At 39.7% G+C, this 20850-nt stretch overlaps 2 protein-coding genes across 4 annotated transcripts; one reads left to right on the forward strand and one right to left on the reverse strand.

The window, feature by feature from the left end:
* Positions 1 to 2860: 2860 nt before the first annotated feature.
* Positions 2861 to 7088, reverse strand: LOC137168497 (beta-galactoside-binding lectin-like). Its single transcript, XM_067571119.1, has 4 exons — positions 6955 to 7088; positions 4345 to 4424; positions 3906 to 4077; positions 2861 to 3530 (listed from the first exon to the last, which is right to left on the reverse strand). The coding sequence occupies exons 1-4, from the start codon at positions 6961 to 6963 to the stop codon at positions 3384 to 3386; spliced, it is 408 nt and encodes a 135-aa protein (XP_067427220.1). The 5' UTR covers positions 6964 to 7088; the 3' UTR covers positions 2861 to 3383.
* Positions 7089 to 11894: 4806 nt separating this feature from the next.
* gtpbp1 (GTP binding protein 1) lies at positions 11895 to 20845 on the forward strand. Of its 3 annotated transcripts, none has more exons than XM_067571116.1 (14): positions 11895 to 12444; positions 14389 to 14500; positions 14714 to 14894; positions 15881 to 16064; positions 16436 to 16600; positions 16843 to 16966; positions 17157 to 17271; positions 17352 to 17496; positions 17596 to 17778; positions 18078 to 18213; positions 18345 to 18523; positions 19001 to 19162; positions 19460 to 19510; positions 19763 to 20845. In XM_067571116.1, exons 1-14 carry the CDS (start codon positions 12157 to 12159, stop codon positions 19877 to 19879), a joined length of 2142 nt encoding a protein of 713 aa, XP_067427217.1. In that variant the 5' UTR covers positions 11895 to 12156; the 3' UTR covers positions 19880 to 20845. The 3 variants fall into 3 exon arrangements, with proteins under 3 accessions (XP_067427217.1, XP_067427218.1, XP_067427219.1); XM_067571118.1 differs by lacking the exon at positions 11895 to 12444 and adding an exon at positions 12764 to 12868; XM_067571117.1 differs by lacking the exon at positions 19460 to 19510 and having other exon boundaries at positions 11898 to 12444.
* The last annotated feature ends 5 nt before the right edge of the window (positions 20846 to 20850 follow it).

The following is a 20850-nucleotide window of genomic DNA, read 5'->3' on the forward strand; positions in this document are numbered from 1 at the left end:
TATTTATCTAAACTCCCCAAGGTAACACTATCATGATGGTGCAACACAACAGGTTCTCTTCTGTTTATGTATTATCATGTTACTAAGATAAAAACCAAGCCTGAGGTGAGGCAGGCAGGCAGAACATGAATCCAGGACCACAGTCAGCTCAGGGCGGGCCCACGCACATCTCAATGTGTGGCTGATAGCTTCGGTGCAGAAATCTGGAGTCATGCTGGCGCTAAATATAGACAAAGGTTTTATGTAAGCTGAGGTGAATCATTCCATTCCACACATTTCACCACATTTACTCACAGACATTGAATAAGTGGCATGACACAGGTGAAGGAAACATGGGGATGTGTTAAAAATCTGCGATACTCATCACATGAAATGGAGAACTGACAACACAGCATATGCCTGCTGTCTGCTTGCATGTGTATGTGTGTGTGTGTGTGTGTGTGTGTGTGTGTGTGTGTGTGTCCTCCGGGTTTACTATAAGCAAGGTGATTTGAATGTGCTCATCAATGCCTTAACATTATTGATTGGATGTGTGTTGAAGAGCCGGAAGATTGTCCTTCCCAGAAGCGTCGCAGTCTTTGCCAAAAAAGACGAGTATGGATCAGTGTGCAACACACACTCTAGTACACAGGTTTGGTAAGCTCACATCTCTTTATATATACCATATATTTATAAATATACTGGTCTCAAGCCATGCTAAAATGATGCGGATGAAGTGGATGCAGTACAAACACAAACACGTAAGTACACTCACAACACAGCCCTAGATATTGATCTTGCCACAAAATAATGAAGAATTATTTCCAATTATGAGGGAAGAGGGATGGGTTACAGCTGAGGAATGACTGAGAAAGGGAGAGAATAAGAGAGACAACTCAGCAGAGGAAGGAAGATAGAAAAATAATCAAACAGAAGAGATGGAGGAAGGAAAATGATGAGCTATATGACAGAGGTTAAGAAGAGCAGAGAGAAATACCAAAAAAAAAAACAAATAACGGGGGAAGTGAAGAAGGGGGGGAAAGAGCAAGAGACTGTGGTCATCATGGCGACCAAATCTGCTCCTTCTCCTCCCGAGAGAGAGCGTTTGACACTGCCAGGTAGCTCCTGAGTACTGATTACCACATACACACACACACACACACACACACACACACACACACACACACACATATATATATATATATATATATATATATATATATATATATAAATACTGATCAAATATGTCATAAAAACAACACACACACTGCACTGTTGTTAATGAATCCTAACAAACGAAAGAAAGGAAAGGTCATCCGACACGATCCTGTCAGCTTTTATCTTGAAGGATCAGAGCATGGGAACCTGTTCACGCAGAAACTCTCCTGTGTGTCTCACTCTCTCTTCTCCATCTCTCCTCAAATTAGCCACACACACACACATTGCCTTCTGTTACATCATATTAGATTAAAATAATACTTACAAGTCTCTCAAACATGCCCGCACATTCAAAATAGTATCTGGTTGGAGCTAATGCAGATATCTGTCTCACTTCTAATTTTCATTTCCATCTCTGCGTCATTGAATTCATGCAGCAGACAATTATGCTGGTGCAGGTCACCAAAAGATCGATAGTTTCCAGATTACATAATATTTGTTTATGTAAGATATCACTATCTCCTTCACAGTCTTGAGTTGAGCCCTTTTTGTATATACATACCATTTAAAGACAATAAAAAGTGAAAAAGGCTGGAAAAAAAAGATCAGACATTTAAGACATCAGACATTAAACAATCTCATAAGGGAAAAATAAATCATAATTCACTGACATAAAATCAAAAGTAACTTACATCTTGTAGCCAAGTGTGACATCAAACATGTTTCCCACCATCTGCTTGTAAATCACATTAATACAGCAATGGTGACATCTACTGGCTAGAGGGACTAAGTGTGCGCACAGTCAGGCAAGTTATTCAGGTGCAAGACAAAAACATTTTTCATTGCAGTGTACAAAGGAGTGAGGTCTGCACACTGTTAAGCTACCAAGAAATAATTGTATTCTCTTTTTTGAGGCAATGTTTTGATCTGTAAGATCTTCCTAAGCCTTCCCCACTTTTTTGTACTTTTTGCACATAAAAATATAATATTCTCAGCCTAAAGAAGATCTTACAGATCGAAATGTTGCCTCAAAAAAAGAGAATAAAATTATTCATTGGGAGCTTAACAGTGTGCACACTTCACTCCTTTGTACTTGACATCTATGGGCTAACATAGCTAATTGAGTTTTTTTGTTTCTTTTTTTAAATCAAGCAACATAAAACAGAAACAATTTACAAAACCAGAAAGGGAACTTGAGCTTTCCCAGGCATCTATGTTGAAGAAGCGTTCATTGCTCGAGACTTTAAGTCCTGTTTACTTGGGATCAAAAGAATTCACAGCAGGAAACTATGAGCTCAGCCTTCATGTAGAAAAATAGCTAAACACACTGCACAAAGACCTGCATAGTAATGGAAACTGCAAACTTCAAACCATTAATGTTTATACAGGGTTAATTATTAATCTAAAACATTATAGTTTACATATGGATGATGAATAATTGTCACACGTGCCAGTTCATAACCTGTTGGTGCGTATGTTTCACTACAGTGATCGTAATTAAAGAGGGGGCTGATGTTGGAGTATTTTTACTGTGTAACTAAGCAGAGGACACAGAATATGCTTGTAAATACACTTGTGTAAGTCAGAAGAGGGCGATGAGTGTGTCAGTGTGACAGAAATAATGAGAGAATAAAAAGTAATATGCAATTGTTCAGAGATATCAAATCGAAATAATTCCACACCGAAGAAAATGTGTTCTTGGCTGTTTAAGGAATCACAAGAGTCCATGTTTTATCCTGCTTTAATATGTGTTAATACAGGCAAGCAATGTACTCAGTTACAAAACTGGAATGTTTGGGAGAAAGAAAAAAAAAGCACAATGCATTTTCAAGGCACCTTAAATGACAACTGATCACATTTTATGCAGTAGGTTCTTTTAAGCTTAACAGTTGAAACTGCAAAGCAAATAACACTCAGACAACTTTGGGGTACTTTATGTTTGGTTTGCTTTTCTGTCATGTGTGCAAGAAGGACATGCAGTGATATTTGCTGTATGTGTTTCTGCGTGTACATCTGAGCATTATAACTATGTATGTCTCTATCTCATCTGTAGTCTTCTCTGTAGTTTACTGAATCTGCATTTGTAAACAAGCTCAATTCTTGCACTGTACCTCATGTGATAAGCGTGTAAGGCACTACTTATACCAGGAATTTGAAAGCTGGGGCAATAAGTGACCTGATGCCAGACAAATTTAAAAAAAAGTAAAACAGGATTTCAATCCAACGATTCCTGGGAGGGTGGAGGTTTATTTGATTTCAAAGCTTGTGATGCGAACTTCCCCATCAAAGCTGATGAATGAGTACTTCTCCGCACCCATGCGGTTGGGGAAATGGATTGTAGAGCCATCTGATAAATTCACCTGGAACTCCGAAGGGGTGAATGTGATGGTCAACTGAGGAGAAAGGAAGAGGAAGAATATATAGACAAAGATAGGAAAGGTGTTACAGATTGAACTTCTGCTGCATAATTGGACAGGAACCAAACTTAACACCTCTTCCCAGTTCTATGTAAAACGTACCATAGGATACTGTATGTAATATAATTACCTGGAAATGGCTTATCTGGTAAAAAAAATAATTGGCTATAGCTTTCACAGATCTCTGCAAATACATATATTGGTGCTCAACTGATTATGGTCAAATTATCAGAGCTACAGTGACACACACTTTCCAACAGAGGTCACTAACAGACAAAAAGAGGCATGGGACAGACTGCATACCAGCAGCCACACATTCATGGCTAAAATCGTATGCACTGGACCTCTCACCTTGAACTCCTCTCCCAGGTGGAAAGGAAAACCTCCCTCACGGTGCTCTTCACACCAGCTGCCTCCCTGGTAAGAGTTGCAGACCACCGTATTCTCATCTCCATGGGCGTTAAAACGAGGGTTGATATGCATTGTAATATCCTTGTCATCGGGGCCGATATTCACAGCAAAACTGCACAGACACAAAGATACTTATCAGATTTTGATATGGATCCTTACATGTAAGATATTGAGACATCCTCAGCAGTTGCATGGTTGCTCTTTTCATCTGCTAGTCATTATCATCTTTATTGCTGAGGTCAGGTTAAGAGTAGTAACTGAGAGTAAATGTCCCTCGTGTTGAGTTTAGTGTCTTCATTTCACAAGAAAAGTGAAACAAGCACAGAAGGAGAATGACATATTTCAAAATATCAAAATAATGTTTTACATTTGCACTTACTTTGTAGCATCAGGCTTAGGGACTCCAACAATGGTCATAGTCTGCCCGACCTTGAAGGACATGTTCTTTATAATCATTCCCTGTACAGAGAAAAGGGGGGAAGGGGGGGAATACAGTACATTACTGTGTGGTGAAACTACTGGATTTTACAAGATCCAATTATTATTGTGGCTTTACGCAAAAGAAAAAAAAACCTGCACCAGTAGTAGCCTCAGTGAACTCTCAAATCCCCCCAAAATTACGAAACATGTGTTTCACATTAAATTCACATTGGAAGACTGGTCAAAGATTCCAGATCTTTTCTCTTCTCCTCTTACCACTCCCATTTTCCTCTACGCCGATTTTGGCAGAGGCTAAAAATGTGGAAAAATGATGAGGGACTACCTTCGTTAAAATGAGCAATATTTTCCTAAGTGCTGAATGGTAAGTGCACAGTGGAAAAGAAGGCTGAGCACAGCAGAAATCCTCTGCTCGGTTGCCACTGCACATGTGGCGGGGGAATACTGGGTTGTGTCATGATTAGGAAATTGCACTTGAGCAATTTAGTATTTGGTTGTGAAACACGGATCACCACTGTTCGACATTTTGTCATGTCAGTCCAATGATGCATCTGAGGAACCATTAACAGTAACTAAGGCAACAAGGACAAATAAAGCGGATGATTGAGAATTGAGGATTTTTCACAATAAAGTTTAATGTGCACTAATGTCAAACATTATAAAAAATTACAGTAATTCTGAGCAGACAGAGTAGTAACAGTCTGAAACATGAGCTCTTTGCAATAATTTATGTTATGGTCAGAAACACAGTGATAATTAAACAGGAAAGGATTTGACACAAATATATATCCACCTACATTTGAGGGGAACATTCCTTATATCTAAAAAGCTTAAAATGTTAAAAATCTAATCATTAATGAAAAAAAATTGCAGTTCATCAGCCTTTCAGAGGCTGAATCTATTACCTTTTCAGAGGATAGGAGCAAAAATGAGTTGCATGAGTTTAACATGCTGCAGCTGTTGGAAAAAATCTCAGCGAGTATTAACAATGTTTAGATACACTCATTGCGAATGAAAGCTGTATAGTTAGTGGTTTGCTAGAGTGTTGCCAGATCCTGGAAGGATAGATCCGGAGAAAAAGAACAAACATTTGATCTGAAAGATCAACCAAACCATGAAATGAAAGGGATGGTAGGGGATAGAATGACATGGGTCTGACATTCTTTCCATGTTAGAGTCCAGCTGTTAAGTATAACACATAGCACTAGTTCTTGAGCTGTCTGGGGCTGGGCTGAGGTCAGTCTGAGCTGGCGGTCACCGTGTATCTCCTAGACACGGCTGTCTAAAGGAGTGGTCTAAAGAGGTCAAACTATAGAGTCTTTCATAAGAAAGAAGCAAAAGTTAGAGAAAAGTTGTAAAAAAAAAAAAAATACATTTCTCTATCTGAATTATTTCTTTCTCTTATTTCTTATCAAGGCAATCATTTCATGACCAACTGAGTTTATCTCATGACCCTGTGTGGGGGTCCCAACCCACAGGTTTGGAATCACTGTTCTAAAGGAATATGCATACTGCATGTGTGTGAGAAGACATTTCACTGCACTTCTCACTGACAAAGAAACAAGATCAGGCTGCCAAATGACTGCACATCCCAAATATGTACAAGTAACACACATCTATTGACCACATATACTCATGGCTATAGAGGAATTATTAAGTAATTATTTCACTCAAAGATAACAGCCATCCTGCTGGAATTTCTATGTTGTACAAACAAATTTCTGACTTCTTTTCTTTTCTTATTTCTTTTTACAGTACAAGAATCATCCCCTTATAGAGCTGCATGAAAATAAGCCCTCACAATCTTCTGCTGATGAAATGGATTTGTTCACCCAAGTGTTGAAACTCAGAATCACAGTATAGCCGCATCTATTCTTACATCCACATGATGACTTTATTTCATTTTATCCTATAATGTGATTTAAGCCTGCCTCCCCCTCCTCACTATGCCCCTCAACAAACACATGTTCACCCCAGAAGCCAAAAAGCCAACATGATACAAGGCCTTTATTGTAATCTACTCAGTTTATGAGTCCAAGGGGGCCAGAATGCATCACTGCCTGTGTTAAGCTCCCAGTTATTGATACTGAAACTAAGGAAGCATGAGTGGACAAAACAGACAAATGATATTAAGAATTCCAACTGCAGTGAAATTAAATTATTGCATGAAGAATGGAGCGCCCTAAACAGCTGACTCATTTGCCATCACTGAGAAAACACAGGATGCACAGAATTCATACTCACTGATGTCATTAGGTGATTAATGCATGTATGTCCTGTAGTGAATATTTTGCCCATAAAAGGAAATCAATGAAATCCACATGTCCAGAACTCTCAATAGCTAAATAAATGTTATATGTAGTGAAGTTTAGTCAAAGCACAGTTCAGCTGGTTCAGTTACATTGGCATGGCATAGAGTGAGCTGTCACATGTCAACCAGCTGTTAGTCTCTCTTTTAACATATGGCCTGACACTGCTTGTCCATCTGAGTCATAAAATACAGAGCAAAAGCCATGCAGGAGCACAATATCATTATCAAAATCATACTTACGGTCATCATGTTTGCAGATGTGGTCAAGAATTACAGCAGAGAAGGAGTGAGAGTGCTGCAGGGCCTCGCCTCAGTGCACCGTCAGGAGAGTTTATACAGTGTGGGAGGATCCTTCGATCTGAGTGACATTTCAAGCAGCCAATACAATCAGGCCTTTAGAGAACATCGACAAATGACTTCACAGTGTAGTTATAGACCATAAATAACTCATTTATTGCTTAACAAGTGATTGTAGTCCTCAGTGAAGCAAGGCTAATTAGCGACAGATTATTTGTTGAGAGAGGACTGTTACATTGTAGCTTGGTGGTGTTGAGTCTGACTGCGAGAGGGAACACTAGCCAGAGTGCTGGACAGAAATAGACATGAATTTGTTTCCAGGGAGACGACTAAATATTTGGCACTGCTGATAGCCATAATGTCCACTTACAATGTACTGTATATTGCCTACAATACAGGATCAAATGGCAGTGTATGAGTTCAGTCCGACCCCTACAAATCTTTGGTTAGGAGAGAAATGAGCCAAAGTGAAACGTTGAAACTAAGTCAAATCCTAAAAATGATTTAAATCTGAATCACAGCCAGCAATAGGCTTAACTTTCATCTGATGACTTACAACTGACACAGCTGCTGTGACTCAATAAGGCAGTAAGACAGACACTGCAATGCAATGCAGCCCAATGTAATTTAGATTAAAATCACGAGGAGCAACTGTCAAGGATTATGTTTTTTTTTTTTTGTTGTTTTTCTATTTCCTTGTTTCTGTGGTGACCAAAATTGTGGTGTTGGATCACAAGGATTTGAGGACTAAAATCTGTATGGCAGTCATTCTGTGCCAGTAATAGCCTTCATTTTGCTTGTGCCTCAGTTGATTCTAAATCATATGATTCACTTGTTGTGCTGAAATGTACTCTTTCAATTGTGGTGTTAGAGACGTTTGGTCGTGGGCATAGCCCACATCAAGACAAATATATATGCACAAAACTTTGATTTCATCTCAATATATGCTCCATCTCAATGCAAAACAACCTTTAAAAATGATCATGTGTCCATGATTGTCTTTGGTTAATGATGCAAAAAACTGGCTCAGCTCCTTTTGCTGATGTAATGGAAATTCATACTCTTTGTTATACTGTTTTATAATTCATGTGTTTATACTTAGGTGTGCATGTGAGTGAAACCTGTTTATTTCAAGTGAGAAAGTACAGAAATGTTAAAAGCGACACTGTGTCATTCGACTTTCAACTTCCAGTTTCCAGCAGATGGATGTGGAGGCAGAACTCCTCCAGGAAGAAACACTGATAAGTGAAGAACAAAGAACCAACTGTTGTACAATTTAGCTGCCAAGGTTGTATATTGTAAGGGTCTCTGAGTCTTCTATAACATTGTGTGGCTCGCTCTTTGTCTCTTTGTCTAACTAAGGCTGGAGTCTTGTGTGCATATGTGTGTTCGATAAAGTGTGAAAGAGTTTTGCTCTTTGATGATGATGAGTTGAAGGTCAGAAAGAGATAAGTGGTCCTTGAGTTGAGATTATTTTGTCAGATTTTTTTAATATGTGTCCTGTCTACAATGTCTGCTTGTTAACACTGATGACCTGTATATCTGCTCACTATGAACAACACATCTGCTTTATAATGTTCACTCACAATTACACACCAGCTTCCAAGTGCACATCTGTAGAACTTAGTTCAGCTGTTCTTTATGAATGTACGCTGACAAATAGTTCTGAACAGCTGGCATGTATCAATGATCCAATGAACTAACAGTGTCTGAGCCACAGCTCTGTTGACCTCCTCCTCAACAAACAGAGGTGCATTCCTTATCACATCATGCTGTGGATATAACTTAATTTATAGGCTGATCTCTTTTGGTACAGTATGTTTCTTGGAAGATATATTAATATGGTTGGTAACCATGCGGGAAGTAGAGTTCATCAGACGTTCAGTGGGGCACAAGGACGTGATATGTTTCCTCTTGCCACAAGACCCAGTCTTAAGACAGTCAGGAGATCGAATGACACAGAGATCTTTGAGAAGACAGAGGAAAACAGAGGAAGACCACACACACTCACACTTATAAATTACAACACCACATCAGTGTCAGTGTCTCTTTCAGTGGGAATAATACAGACATTTATGCTTTACAGATTTTCGTTATTATTATACGGATATCAATAAGAGTAGGCTATTCTTTGTCATTATGTGCTAATCATAATCTGTTTGAATAATGCACAAACAATTCATCAAAAAATATAAACCTCTGCGATAAATACTGTATTTGTGAATATTTAAATTTCCATACTTGGCAGTGGACAGAATATTAAAAGTAAAGCAGGTTTGTTAAATTAGTATGGTATTGATGGTGTCTGCTTTAATTGAGGCTGGGTGGAGTTGACAGTTGACCAGAGTGTATTTAAAATGCTGAGTGTTCACTGTCCCCTGGTGGTCAAAGTGCTGCAGAAAAATAAAATCAAAACTAAAATTTGAAGCTCTGTACTGCAGTTTTTCCTTTATTAGGGTCCAAGCACCTAGCGGTTTGCTCACACTCTCCATTCAAATATATAAGTATTTTTCTGTGTCCAGCTGCAGTTACTTATTTTCTCTACACACCTGACAGTACATATTTCAATCAAACTTTAACCAGGTCATGTGGGTTTTTTTTTTTTTCTAAAAAAAAAATAAACTTGATGAAAATTAGGAAATTAATTTGTTTTACACACAAACTCATCAAAAGTTTTCAAATTATTAATTGAAATTACAGTGAATGGGCCCAAAACTTGCATAATTTGGTTTGAAGAAAAGGTTTCCAGGTAAATTTTTATTAAAAAGCTTTTGAGACATTTCTGACTACACCTGAGCCTGAAGCTCTAATGTAGGCTTGAGTGAGGGCAAATGTATGTATGTAATCTGGTGACAACAATTTTCAGACTAGTATGTGCTATGTAATCAAATGCTGCTTCTACTTCTTCTGTTAAGTCAGCTAACTCATTATTGGCAATATACTGGATCTTTAGCAAAATACCACACGTTGGATTACTGACAGCAATAACTGTGGTTTAACAGTGAGGTAGCCCAATAATTGTATTATGTAATACTACCTTAAAAAATCTTCTGTTTAACTCTCCTATTGCCGTTCGAAAATGGTTAACACCCTTAGTGCTAATATCTATCTATCTATCTATACATATATAGACTGCATTTAACTTTACATAAAAGTTATATTTATGATGAACAGAACAGGCAAATATATTATAAGACCATGAAAGGCTAATGATAAACAACATAATTCCCAAAATAACTTGTTTGTATTTTCTTATATGTTAAAATTAGCAATTATTGTTACATCTGTTGTGTTAGGGGTCAAAATTGTCTTTCCTATAAAAAAGCAGAAAAGTCTGTTTAGTTCCAAAATCAACAGTGTCATCTCCAGCATGGTGTGTGTGTGTGAGTGAGTGTGTATGTGTGTGTGAGTGAGTGCGTGTGTGTGTGTGTGTGTGTGCGTGTGTGTGTGTGCATGCTGTGCAATGTGTGCGGTGAGATAAGCACGAGAAAGCCCCAGCCTATATACTGCTATACAGTTGGGGAACAGGAGATGTGTATGTGTGTGTGTCTTTGTCTGTGTGTGCATGTGCGTATGAGTGTGTGTGTGTGTGTGTGCTGTGCCAGATGTGCGGTGAGATGTGAGAAATAAAGCGCGGGAAAGCCACAGCCTTTATGCTGGGGGACAGAAGATGTGTGTGTGGGATCATATTTGCTCCGTGCCACTCTACAATTGAATTCAAGTCAGTACACTTTCTTGGCATGAAACATAATTTTAATATCACTACACAATATTATTATGACATTTTTATAGGATTTTATTACTATTATTTTTGTAATTCATGATGGTTTGACAACATTTACTATGTATTTCTCTGCATAAACAACCCATAATTACTACCGGATCAAATTTGACCCATAACTTTTGGCATTTTAAAAAAAGGAAAATGATCAAAATGTTTTTTACTGTATTCAGTAGGTCATTGAAAAGGATGTGATGAAGTCTTGCTTTGATCAGAAAAAATTAAAAGTATGTTTCACACATCTAAACTTGAAAAGAGGTCAAAATTGACCGAAACACAGTAGGAGGGTTAAAGCATTTTTAGTTCTTCAGGCTGTATGTCCTCAACAAAGAAAGTCTGCGAGTAACAATTCAAATCATTTCGATTCTTTTGCGTTATTAGTCTTAATTCATGATTCGTTCAGCTCAAGAGTTTGAACTCAACATATTTCACTTATGAACAACATCCTGCTGTATTTAGTTAAACAGCTCTGGGTTCTTATAAACATTCAGCATAACAGCTGTGCTGATTAAGAGAGGAATCAAGGAAGTGGGCTTTCCAGGCATCCTCCTTTCATAATTGTTTCTGGGGATAACAACAAATCAACAACTCAACGATAATAATAATAATAACATTAATCAGAGCTCTGCTTGAATAACCTGTCTAGCAAATCCCAACCATGACAGGTTGAACAGGGCATTTTTCTCCCTATGTTCAGTCTGTAGAATAATGTTGATGATGAAGGAAATGATGAAATCACAATAACTGAAAAGTCTATAATTAGAGTCCTTCCTTGTCACTGATTTTGATTTTTAAAAAGACATTTTAATTATCAACTTTGGTCAAATTATAATTAACGTCTATTTCCTTTCGAACTTGGTTTGTCACAACAAACCTCTACAAGACCAGGAGAATTATTATTACACCGATTAAGAACTGTTAGACTACACGAACAGGAATAAACTTGTTAAATTATGATAGGAATTAATCACCATTACAGAGCATTACAACGTTAGTAGGATCATTGCATCAACAGCAGTATATTACACAGACACATGACCGGCCCTGCTGTCCTCAGAGGGACTGACGATGATAATAATATGAACGACCCCCTCACTGGTATTGGTCCACTGCTCACATATTCGCGCTGACTCGAACACCATTGGTGAATTAAGCGTCAAGGCGTGTTTACTCGCTCACCCACACCTTCCTCATTATTATTGACGAGGTGGTGGCATTTTTATTTTTAAATGGCACGACTCCAAACTGACGGAACACAAATAAGCAGCAGGTTATTGTAAAATTAGCTAAAGAGACAAATGGGTGTAGCTAATGCTTGCTAACTGTTAGCGTGTAGAGCTTGCGGGGTGTCAGAGTGTGTGTGTATGTGTGTGTCTGTGTGTCTGTTTGGTTGCCAACCGTCATCACAACAATTGAGACAGCTTGAGATTTATTACTGCAATACTCACACAGAAATGGCATCAGTAGCTGCGGCGCATGAGCCAGGAATAAGCCCAGGCTCCATACCGCTGGCTGATGCTTTAGTCCCAGCGAGTATATTCGCTCCAGACCGGGGAGGATGCGGCGGGGACGATACCGGGGACGAGTGCTTCGATGACGGGGACATGGTCAATGGCGAGCCCGAGGACCGCAGGATTGACTTTACTAGCAAGGTAAAAGCTAGGCCTTGGATATCGTTGCGCTGCCAGATGAATGAATGAAACAGATGGTGTTTCTTGCATATATGTAATTACCAAACATTGCACGCTATTCCACACTGTAGGTACCGAGAAGGTACATTAGTAGCTACCATATATTAACTTATGCACGACTGGCTGTCTGAATTTCAGGGGCTTCTTTTGCTGGCGTTGAGATAAAATAGCTAGTTGTGGCTAACGCTAGCTCCCGCTAATGCTTGAGCACGTAACCTTATCTAACGTAACATAAGTTGTCTTTCAGTTAAAGCACGTTGCACCATTTGTTACCACAGCAGGCTCATTGCTGAACCAAAGCTAATGATGCTATTACTGTCTAAGGCAAGGCACTGCAATGTGAATGACTCTGTTGTCAAACAAACCATGACACTGACTGGACGTGGTGAGTAATACTACAATAAAAACAAACAGGCTGATGAAGCACAGGGCAATAAAGCAGTGTGTTTGTAATTAGTTAGCTATACCAACAATAATATCCTAGAGCAACGACTTGGACTAGGCGGTACAAACACAAACAGATGACTTTCGATTTACTGAAAGTAGTCATAATATATTCAGACCTGTCAAACGAGTTTTCAATGACGTAAACCAGCGACAGCAAGAGAGCTGCAGTGGATTAGTCAAGTGATAGAAAATGAATTGGAAACTATTTTGATCAACATTTTAGTACAATATCAAGAAAAAAATCCCCAAATTCCCTGGCACCAGCTTCTCAAATGTGATGATTTTGCTGCTTTTTTGTGTCTCATACGACAGTAAAATGAGTATCTTTGTGACTGTTTGCCACACAAAACAAGACATTTTGAATACCTCTTATTGAGGTGTGGGGAATTATAAGGGCATTTTTCACTATTTTCTTGCAATTCATAGATTATACTATTAATTGATTCATCATTAGTCGAAAAGAATCGTTGGTTTGAGCCCTAGACAATCAGGTTTGTGGCTACATATTACAATAGTTTTAGAAGTCACACAATCAGATTGCATATGGTTGCATCAGGCATGCAGTCGCTTGTTCACCTTTGGTTTCTGTTCCTTACATTGCTTTGTTTCTACTGCTGATATGCTGTGTACTAACTTTTATCAGTAAATCCATACTTTAATCTGCTTATGTAAATAGTTGTTGATGTGGCTCAATGATACTGCAGCATGATTTGCTTCACTCTACTTCCAAATGCATAAGTTGTGATATCTGTAGTGTCTTAACCAGGTTTTCCAGGGACTATTTATCCTAATAGTTGAACAAAAAAGTCACACCATTCACACCTCAACTATATCGTGGTTGTAATTGTAGATGTAATCTAATGGCGTGACTGCTTAAAAACTTGAATCACACCTCCACAATATCAAGGTACATTTATTCCATTTGTCATTTTAACTTTTTGGTTAATTTCTGACATACAGTTAAAACAAGATAAAATGTTACAATGGTTTTGGTTTTATTTTGTGTAACTAGATAGATCTTCCAACAGCCTGCAGCAGTTCTACTGTGCTACTGATTTGTACAAGGGAGCTGATATCAGCAGAGATAATAGTATGGCGTTCACATGTAACCTTGAGGTGTTTCATGGGAAGAGATACAGCTGTGTTTGTGCCAGGAGAGCAGCTTTTGAGTTTCTCTTCTGGCTTACATTTTGAATGTGAGGGTTGTCTGCAGTGAATGAAAAATATCCTGAGTGACACTTACTCTAAGATCCAGTCTCTGTGTCACTTGAAAGCAGCTGCACCTGATGCAATTTCCACCACTTTCTGAACAGTTACTGACTGTCACTCAAGGCAACTCACTAGATGAAGGATGTGCTTTTTATATAACATCAATAATAGCAGACAGGGTCATAATGTCAACATTAGCCAATATTCCCTCTCTTTCTTTCTCCTCCTCCGCATCCATGAACCCAATAGCTGGCACTTGTTAGCCCAAATGGAGAGCAGTATGACTCGTTACTTCGCCAGCTACGAGACAGGATGGAAGAAGGGTGCGGAGAGACCATCTATGTGGTTGGGATGGGCTCAGGTGAGAGACACGCAAACAGTTCACATGCTGAGCCTTTTTAGACGATTGCAAAGTCATGATACTGCATATAAAACTCCTATTTTTCCCTCTTTCTCCTATTTTTTAATCAATCTATGTCAGCACAGTTTATAAAGGCTGGACAATTCACAGGGCCCTCTTGTTAAATTGTAACTTAAGTCTTATTCTCCTTCCTCCTCCATGTCTTTGTTGTAGATGGTGGTGACTGGGGTCTGGATGAGAAGGACATGGAGGCCTCTGTGGCCACGGTGCTCTCTATGTGTGAGCAAATTGACGCCGACCTTATCCCACTCCGGGAACGCAATGAGGCTGCTGGTTGGGTACGTGACTATCTGATCCGCCGGCGTGTGGGTGAACTGGACTTCCTGGAGGTCAGGTGAGTGGTCACAGATCAGATTCCACCAAAGGCACTCTGTAACAAAAGATGACGCGTTACAGGCTGCACCAATTGTATGAAATGGTATGCACTTTCTGTCTTCTAAGTGAGCGTGGTCGCCCCCCCTCCCATCTAGACATGACCAATACTAACAGGCTGGCTTCGCATTTTCAACCCCACAAACTCAAACTGCCAGCACCAAGGCTACAACCACAGCTTCCAGTGGAGTTAAGTTATATAAAACACGGTGCAAATTCACAACATAATCAACCCTGATGTGTTTAATCTTTATTTAAATTGCATTACATTGATTATATGAGGCGGGAAGCAGGCATATATATGGCCAAGCTAACGTTAGCATTAGCACCTGGATATTTAGCATATAGCAACCCCCCTCGATGAGAGAAAAGGGGTAAAACAGAAGTTCATGACAACAAATTGATTAACAAAACACGCAAACAACACAAACACATAGCTGTATGGATTACTATGGCGTTCAGGTTTATTGTCATGTGAATTAAATGAAGGTTGCCCTGACAGAGAGAAGAATTATGTGTTGCCAGATCTCACGAGAATGTGTTGCTGAGACAGGTCTCGAACAAAGTTAATTTTCTTCTGATTTGTCCGTCTGAAAAATGCCATTTTAGTGTCAGAAGAAGTGTTCGGAAGATATGTGGCTTGTGAAAAATGGGTCTGATATTTACTTAGGTGACTATTAGGCGAAAGAATCTGAAATAATCTGTGGTCCTTTCGCTTCTCCCGTTGGAGTGAATAGACTCAGGACCTGCCTCTAGTCTTCTAGAGGGGTTGGGCAGTGGCAAAACCCAGATACAGGAAATGACTCTTAAGTGCTGTCTCCTTTGTGAACCGTCTCTGATTCCACTCACAATACCCACGGCTACAGTGATGGTTCCCATTGGTCTATTTACCAGTTCATCTAAGGTTTACCTTTTTTGGTGATATTTTGGTATTCCGCCGTCCCTCAGGGTTGCAGTGGTGGGGAACGTGGATGCTGGTAAAAGTACTCTTCTGGGAGTGTTAACGCACGGAGAACTGGATAATGGCAGAGGCTTTGCTCGCCAGAAACTCTTCAGACACAAGCACGAGATGGAGAGTGGCAGGACCAGCAGTGTGGGCAACGATATCCTCGGGTTTGACCAGGAGGGACAGGTGAGGTTGGCATGCCTCTGAAAGAGCTGGAATTGTTAAATCATTAGAATAATAGTTTATATGATGGAGTTTTGTACCGTACAACGAGGTGCTCAAATGTGCGATATTCTAAAGGAAAAATTAGTCAAGTCAACTTTATTTATATAGCGCCAAATCATAACAGAAGTTATCTAGCTAAAAAACTGAAGCAGGTTTACCTCTGCAAGAGATGAAGGGGCAGAGGATGGCATCCAGAAAATAAACCCAAATATAAATGAAATAACAATCAACATATAACAGTGGATATAGATGTGACTTTAGTGTGAAGCAGTACATGTAGGTGTAGACAGTATGACTGCTGAGTATATAACTTCCTTTCTGTGTGTCCATAGGTGGTGAACAAACCAGATAGTCACGGAGGAAGCCTGGACTGGACAAAAATCTGTGAGAAGTCCTCCAAAGTCATTACCTTCATAGATCTGGCTGGACATGAGAAATACCTCAAGACCACTGTGTTTGGGATGACTGGACACCTGCCTGACTTCTGCATGCTTATGGTATGGACAATAGGACATTGGGTCCCATATATCAAAAAAATATAAAAATGTCAGCCTGTATGTATTTTAATGTATATCTGTAAAGCATTTTAATTATTTGCAGTCAATATCTAAATTTGAGCTTAAACCTTTAGCAGTTTTATTACATACCAAGATGTGAAGTGAGGCTTATGTTCAGTGTTCACAATTTTAAAAACAAAAATATATTAATAGAATTCCTCGCTCTCTCCCCCTCCCTCCAGGTGGGCAGTAATGCAGGTATCGTAGGGATGACCAAAGAGCACTTGGGTCTGGCCTTAGCTCTGAATGTGCCTGTGTTCGTAGTGGTAACCAAGATAGATATGTGTCCATCCAACATCCTGCAAGGTCAGTCTGGAGTCTTTCTTACTCTCTTTTATATAGTTCTCTCATACAAAATGGAACGAAAGGAACAGCTTGTGTTGATGTGTTGGGTACTTTGTAATTTTATACGTAGTTTGGCTGCACTTGCTAACAAAACCTGACATGAAATACATTATGTGTTGTAATTCTCATGGTCTTTCTTTGATCATAACAGAGACATTGAAGCTGCTCCAGAGGTTACTGAAGTCCCCCGGTTGTAGGAAGATCCCTGTCCTGGTACAGAACAAGGACGACGTCATAGTCACCGCTTCAAACTTCAGCTCGGAGAGGTACTAAATCTGTCCCAGCCAGATTCAGAATAAGAGTGAAAAAGCTCATTTGTAACGTCTGTGTGTCTGTGTGTGTCCAGGATGTGTCCCATCTTTCAGATCTCTAATGTGACCGGGGAAAACATGGACCTACTCAAGATGTTTCTCAACCTGCTCTCCTCTAGAACATCCTACAGAGACGACCAGCCGGCTGAGTTTCAGATAGATGATACCTACTCTGTACCGGTACATACGCTGACAATTTCTTATCACTAAATGCATTTTACTGCGTGTGTTATTATAAGTAAGGAACCTAAAACCGGTTGTGTTCTGCTTATGTATCAGGGAGTGGGAACGGTAGTATCAGGAACTACTTTACGTGGACTCATACGTCTGAACGATACCATGCTGCTGGGGCCAGACCCTCTGGGCAGCTTCATCCCCATTGCTGTCAAATCAATCCACCGCAAGAGAATGCCTGTGAAGGAAGTTAGAGGTGGCCAGACTGCCTCTTTTGCTCTCAAAAAGGTAGGAGTGGACAGCTCTTCCACAGAAGCATCTAGTTGGAAAGTCTGGAATGCATTGTTTGTTTTTTTGTGTCCTCCCCTTAAGCCTGCTGCTCACTGACTGAAAACCATGTGCTGTGTTGTTTTGGGGAAGCATGGTCATCTTCCTTGTCTTTTTACTTTATCATGCTCTAATACATCAATGTCTTAAAATGCTCTAGACAACTGATTGTTGTTGTGCAGAACAATTAACAGTTCCGTGTTCCTCTGTCTGTATCTCCTGTCGTCTTTACAACTCCTACCACATGGCTATCCGTAAAGATCAAGCGTTCTTCCATAAGGAAAGGTATGGTGATGGTGTCCCCGAGGCTGAGCCCACAGGCCACCTGGGAGTTTGAGGCGGAGATCCTGGTACTGCATCATCCCACTACGATATCCCCCAGATACCAGGCCATGGGTGGGTAACAGTAACACAGAAAGGCACATGTGTTGCTCAGACTGTATTTCCTATTGACACACTGTGGTGATCGCAATATGCAAAAACTCATTTTTTCCCCCTATTGTCTCTTTTTCTTTCTCTTCACTCAGTCCACTGTGGCAGCATAAGGCAGACAGCCACCATCTTGTCCATGAACAGAGACTGCTTACGGACAGGAGACAAGGCCTCTGTCCACTTCCGCTTCATCAAGACCCCTGAGTATCTGCACTGTGACCAGAGGCTGGTGTTCAGGGAGGGACGCACCAAGGCTGTGGGGACCATCACTAAGGTAGGAAAGCCTTCTGAAAGATCAAGGACCTATGCTTATAGTAGGATGAGAGTGGTGGCATATGGCATAGTACGGTCCAAATCAAAGTTCTGTTTGTTTGTTTTTCTCCCCACAATGTTGTACAAGTACCTAAAGCCCCAATTGGATTAAATACTTTTTGTGGACAGTATTTGTAATTTTTTTGTCAAAGGAAATCTGTAATGCTGACAAGCAATTCCTACGGGATAAGAGCAGAAAATTCTGGGAAGGACCGTTTCACAAGAATATTCATTACATTTACCAAGAATTTCAAGAGACTGCTATAAGATAAAGTTATTTTTTAGCACTTAAAAGAAGGTTAAAGACCAGAAGAAAAACGACATTTACAAGCTGATTTTTGTAGAATTTGTAGAATGCTGTTGTAATGACCTTTTCTAATGACAAAAGCTGATTTCGTTATCTTGTTGAGACTCAAATATTGACTCACATTCTTTTCAGCTGCTGCAATCCACCAACAATTTACCATCAAATTCCAAACCTCCACAAATCAAAATGCAGTCTACAAAAAAGGCACCACTCCGAAAAGAGGACGGCACCTTAGCAGCCGGTGAAGATGCAACAACGATAGCACAGTCGGCAGGCCCAAACACGACACAACCGGTGAGACACAAGTTAAAAACACAATATTAACAAATACTGCGTGAGGTGGTATTTAGTGTGGTTTTAGAATACGAGTTTATGAATGTTAGAGTTGTCTTCCAGCATTTGTATGTGGTTTCCTTCCTGCTTACTGTGTGCTTGCCCTAACATTGCTGCCATTTTCTAACTTTCTAACTACTGTGTCCTCCTCCTTCCACTTCCTTTCATCCACCATCATTTAACATCCTTCCTTTGTCATTCCACATTACTCCATCACACTCTCTCCCTCTCCTTTGCTTGCGTGGCTGGATTCCTAAGGGAGAGGGAGAGGAAGACCCTCAGATAAAGGAGGGGAACAAAGAGAACAAGGTAAAATGGGCTGATTCAAAATGAACCAGAACAATGGAGAACCCGGATAATCCAAATTGTCTTTTACTAAACAAGTTCATTGCCCTGCAATCTTGTTTCCTAAATAATGTTTTCTCGATTTTAACATGTTGCCAAATGTAACCACTTGCACTGATTTTTTTTTTCTGGACAACAGTATTAGTTAAGTATTTCAAATAGAAGTTTGAAGGTCCCTTATCAAGTGTTTTTGTTTTGTTTACTTTTCCTTTGTAGCCAAAGTCTGGAGGAGGTGGGAGGAGAAGGGGCGGACAAAGGCACAAAGGAAAAGGCCAGAACAGCAGCACCAACTCTACGGCAGCTCCCTCCTCATCAGGGTTAGGAGGCTGCTGAACTGCCCTCTTGTCCGTCGCATACCTCCCTCTCTGCTATCACTCCACCAAGTGTCTTCATTCCACAAAACCATGAAGGATACCGATGTTTTAGAGCAAGATACTCTCCTTGCCTTTTTATACCAGGCCCTGTGGTTTTTATTTTAAAGGGAACACAAAGGGATACGCCCTTAATGCATTTTAATGTCAGCTGCCTTCACTATTTTAAGTGGTTTATGTGATGGAAAGCAGGCAGTGTGGTTTTTGAGGTTAGCCTCACTCAGGATGATGATTTATTTAATTTTATCCATATTTTATGTGGATCTATGAAATCTACAATTCAGTCCTCTGGCTCAATGTCAGTGGCAGGGAGGAAGGCTAAACCCAAACAAGGTCAAGTCAATATGAGCAGCTATAAGTGAAACTCCTCCCATGCATTCCCTGTGTATTTGCAATGAAAAACAATGTACTATTTATACTGCATATGTAAATTAGCTGTTAGTTGTGCCCCCATTGGAAATATGCCATTGTACAAAATGTATGCAAATCACAAATGAATGTAGCAGAGGGCACATAGTGATTTCAAATTCTACATATATGGAAAATATAAGCTGTTAACATTTTATAATTGTCAGTTATTTATTTGGTATACATGCAGAACGTCGACTCTTGGATGGTTTTAACTCTTTCAACCTTCTCTCACTCGCGCTCTTAGATTCAGTAGTATCCATCATGCTACCACTGTTACTTGTCCATTTTACAAACCTTATATCAATAGTGTTAGTACAAACAAATACAGCACATAACCCTGTCACTTCAACAGTTGCTCATGATTGTAAGACATACAGTACTTGCAGTGCTACTTGTAACTCTAGTACCCCATGCGTTATGGCCTGTTGCTGTTAACATGTTGTGACATTTTAAACACACTTTGCCGCCAAAAAAAAAAAACTGACCATTAATAAACAGGCTTTACTGAACTTTTCAATAGTG

This window comes from Thunnus thynnus, chromosome 17 (assembly GCF_963924715.1).
Source record: "Thunnus thynnus chromosome 17, fThuThy2.1, whole genome shotgun sequence".
Taxonomy (NCBI): Eukaryota; Metazoa; Chordata; class Actinopteri; order Scombriformes; family Scombridae; genus Thunnus; species Thunnus thynnus.

What these genes read in the sequence shown, in the direction of transcription:
- LOC137168497 (XM_067571119.1), bottom strand. An exon ending in CCTAAGCCTGATGCTACAAA is followed by an intron (nt 4,078 to 4,344) that starts GTAAGTGCAAAT and finishes GTGTCTGTGCAG; the next exon opens with TTTTGCTGTGAATATCGGCC. An exon ending in ACCTGGGAGAGGAGTTCAAG is followed by an intron (nt 3,531 to 3,905) that starts GTGAGAGGTCCA and finishes CTTTCTCCTCAG; the next exon opens with TTGACCATCACATTCACCCC.
- gtpbp1 (XM_067571116.1), top strand. Translation starts at nt 12,157, where the DNA reads ATGTGTGTGTCTGTGTGTCTGTTTGGTTGCCAACCGTCATCACAACAA. An exon ending in GGATTGACTTTACTAGCAAG is followed by an intron (nt 12,445 to 14,388) that starts GTAAAAGCTAGG and finishes TGAACCCAATAG; the next exon opens with CTGGCACTTGTTAGCCCAAA. An exon ending in CTGGACTTCCTGGAGGTCAG is followed by an intron (nt 14,895 to 15,880) that starts GTGAGTGGTCAC and finishes GCCGTCCCTCAG; the next exon opens with GGTTGCAGTGGTGGGGAACG.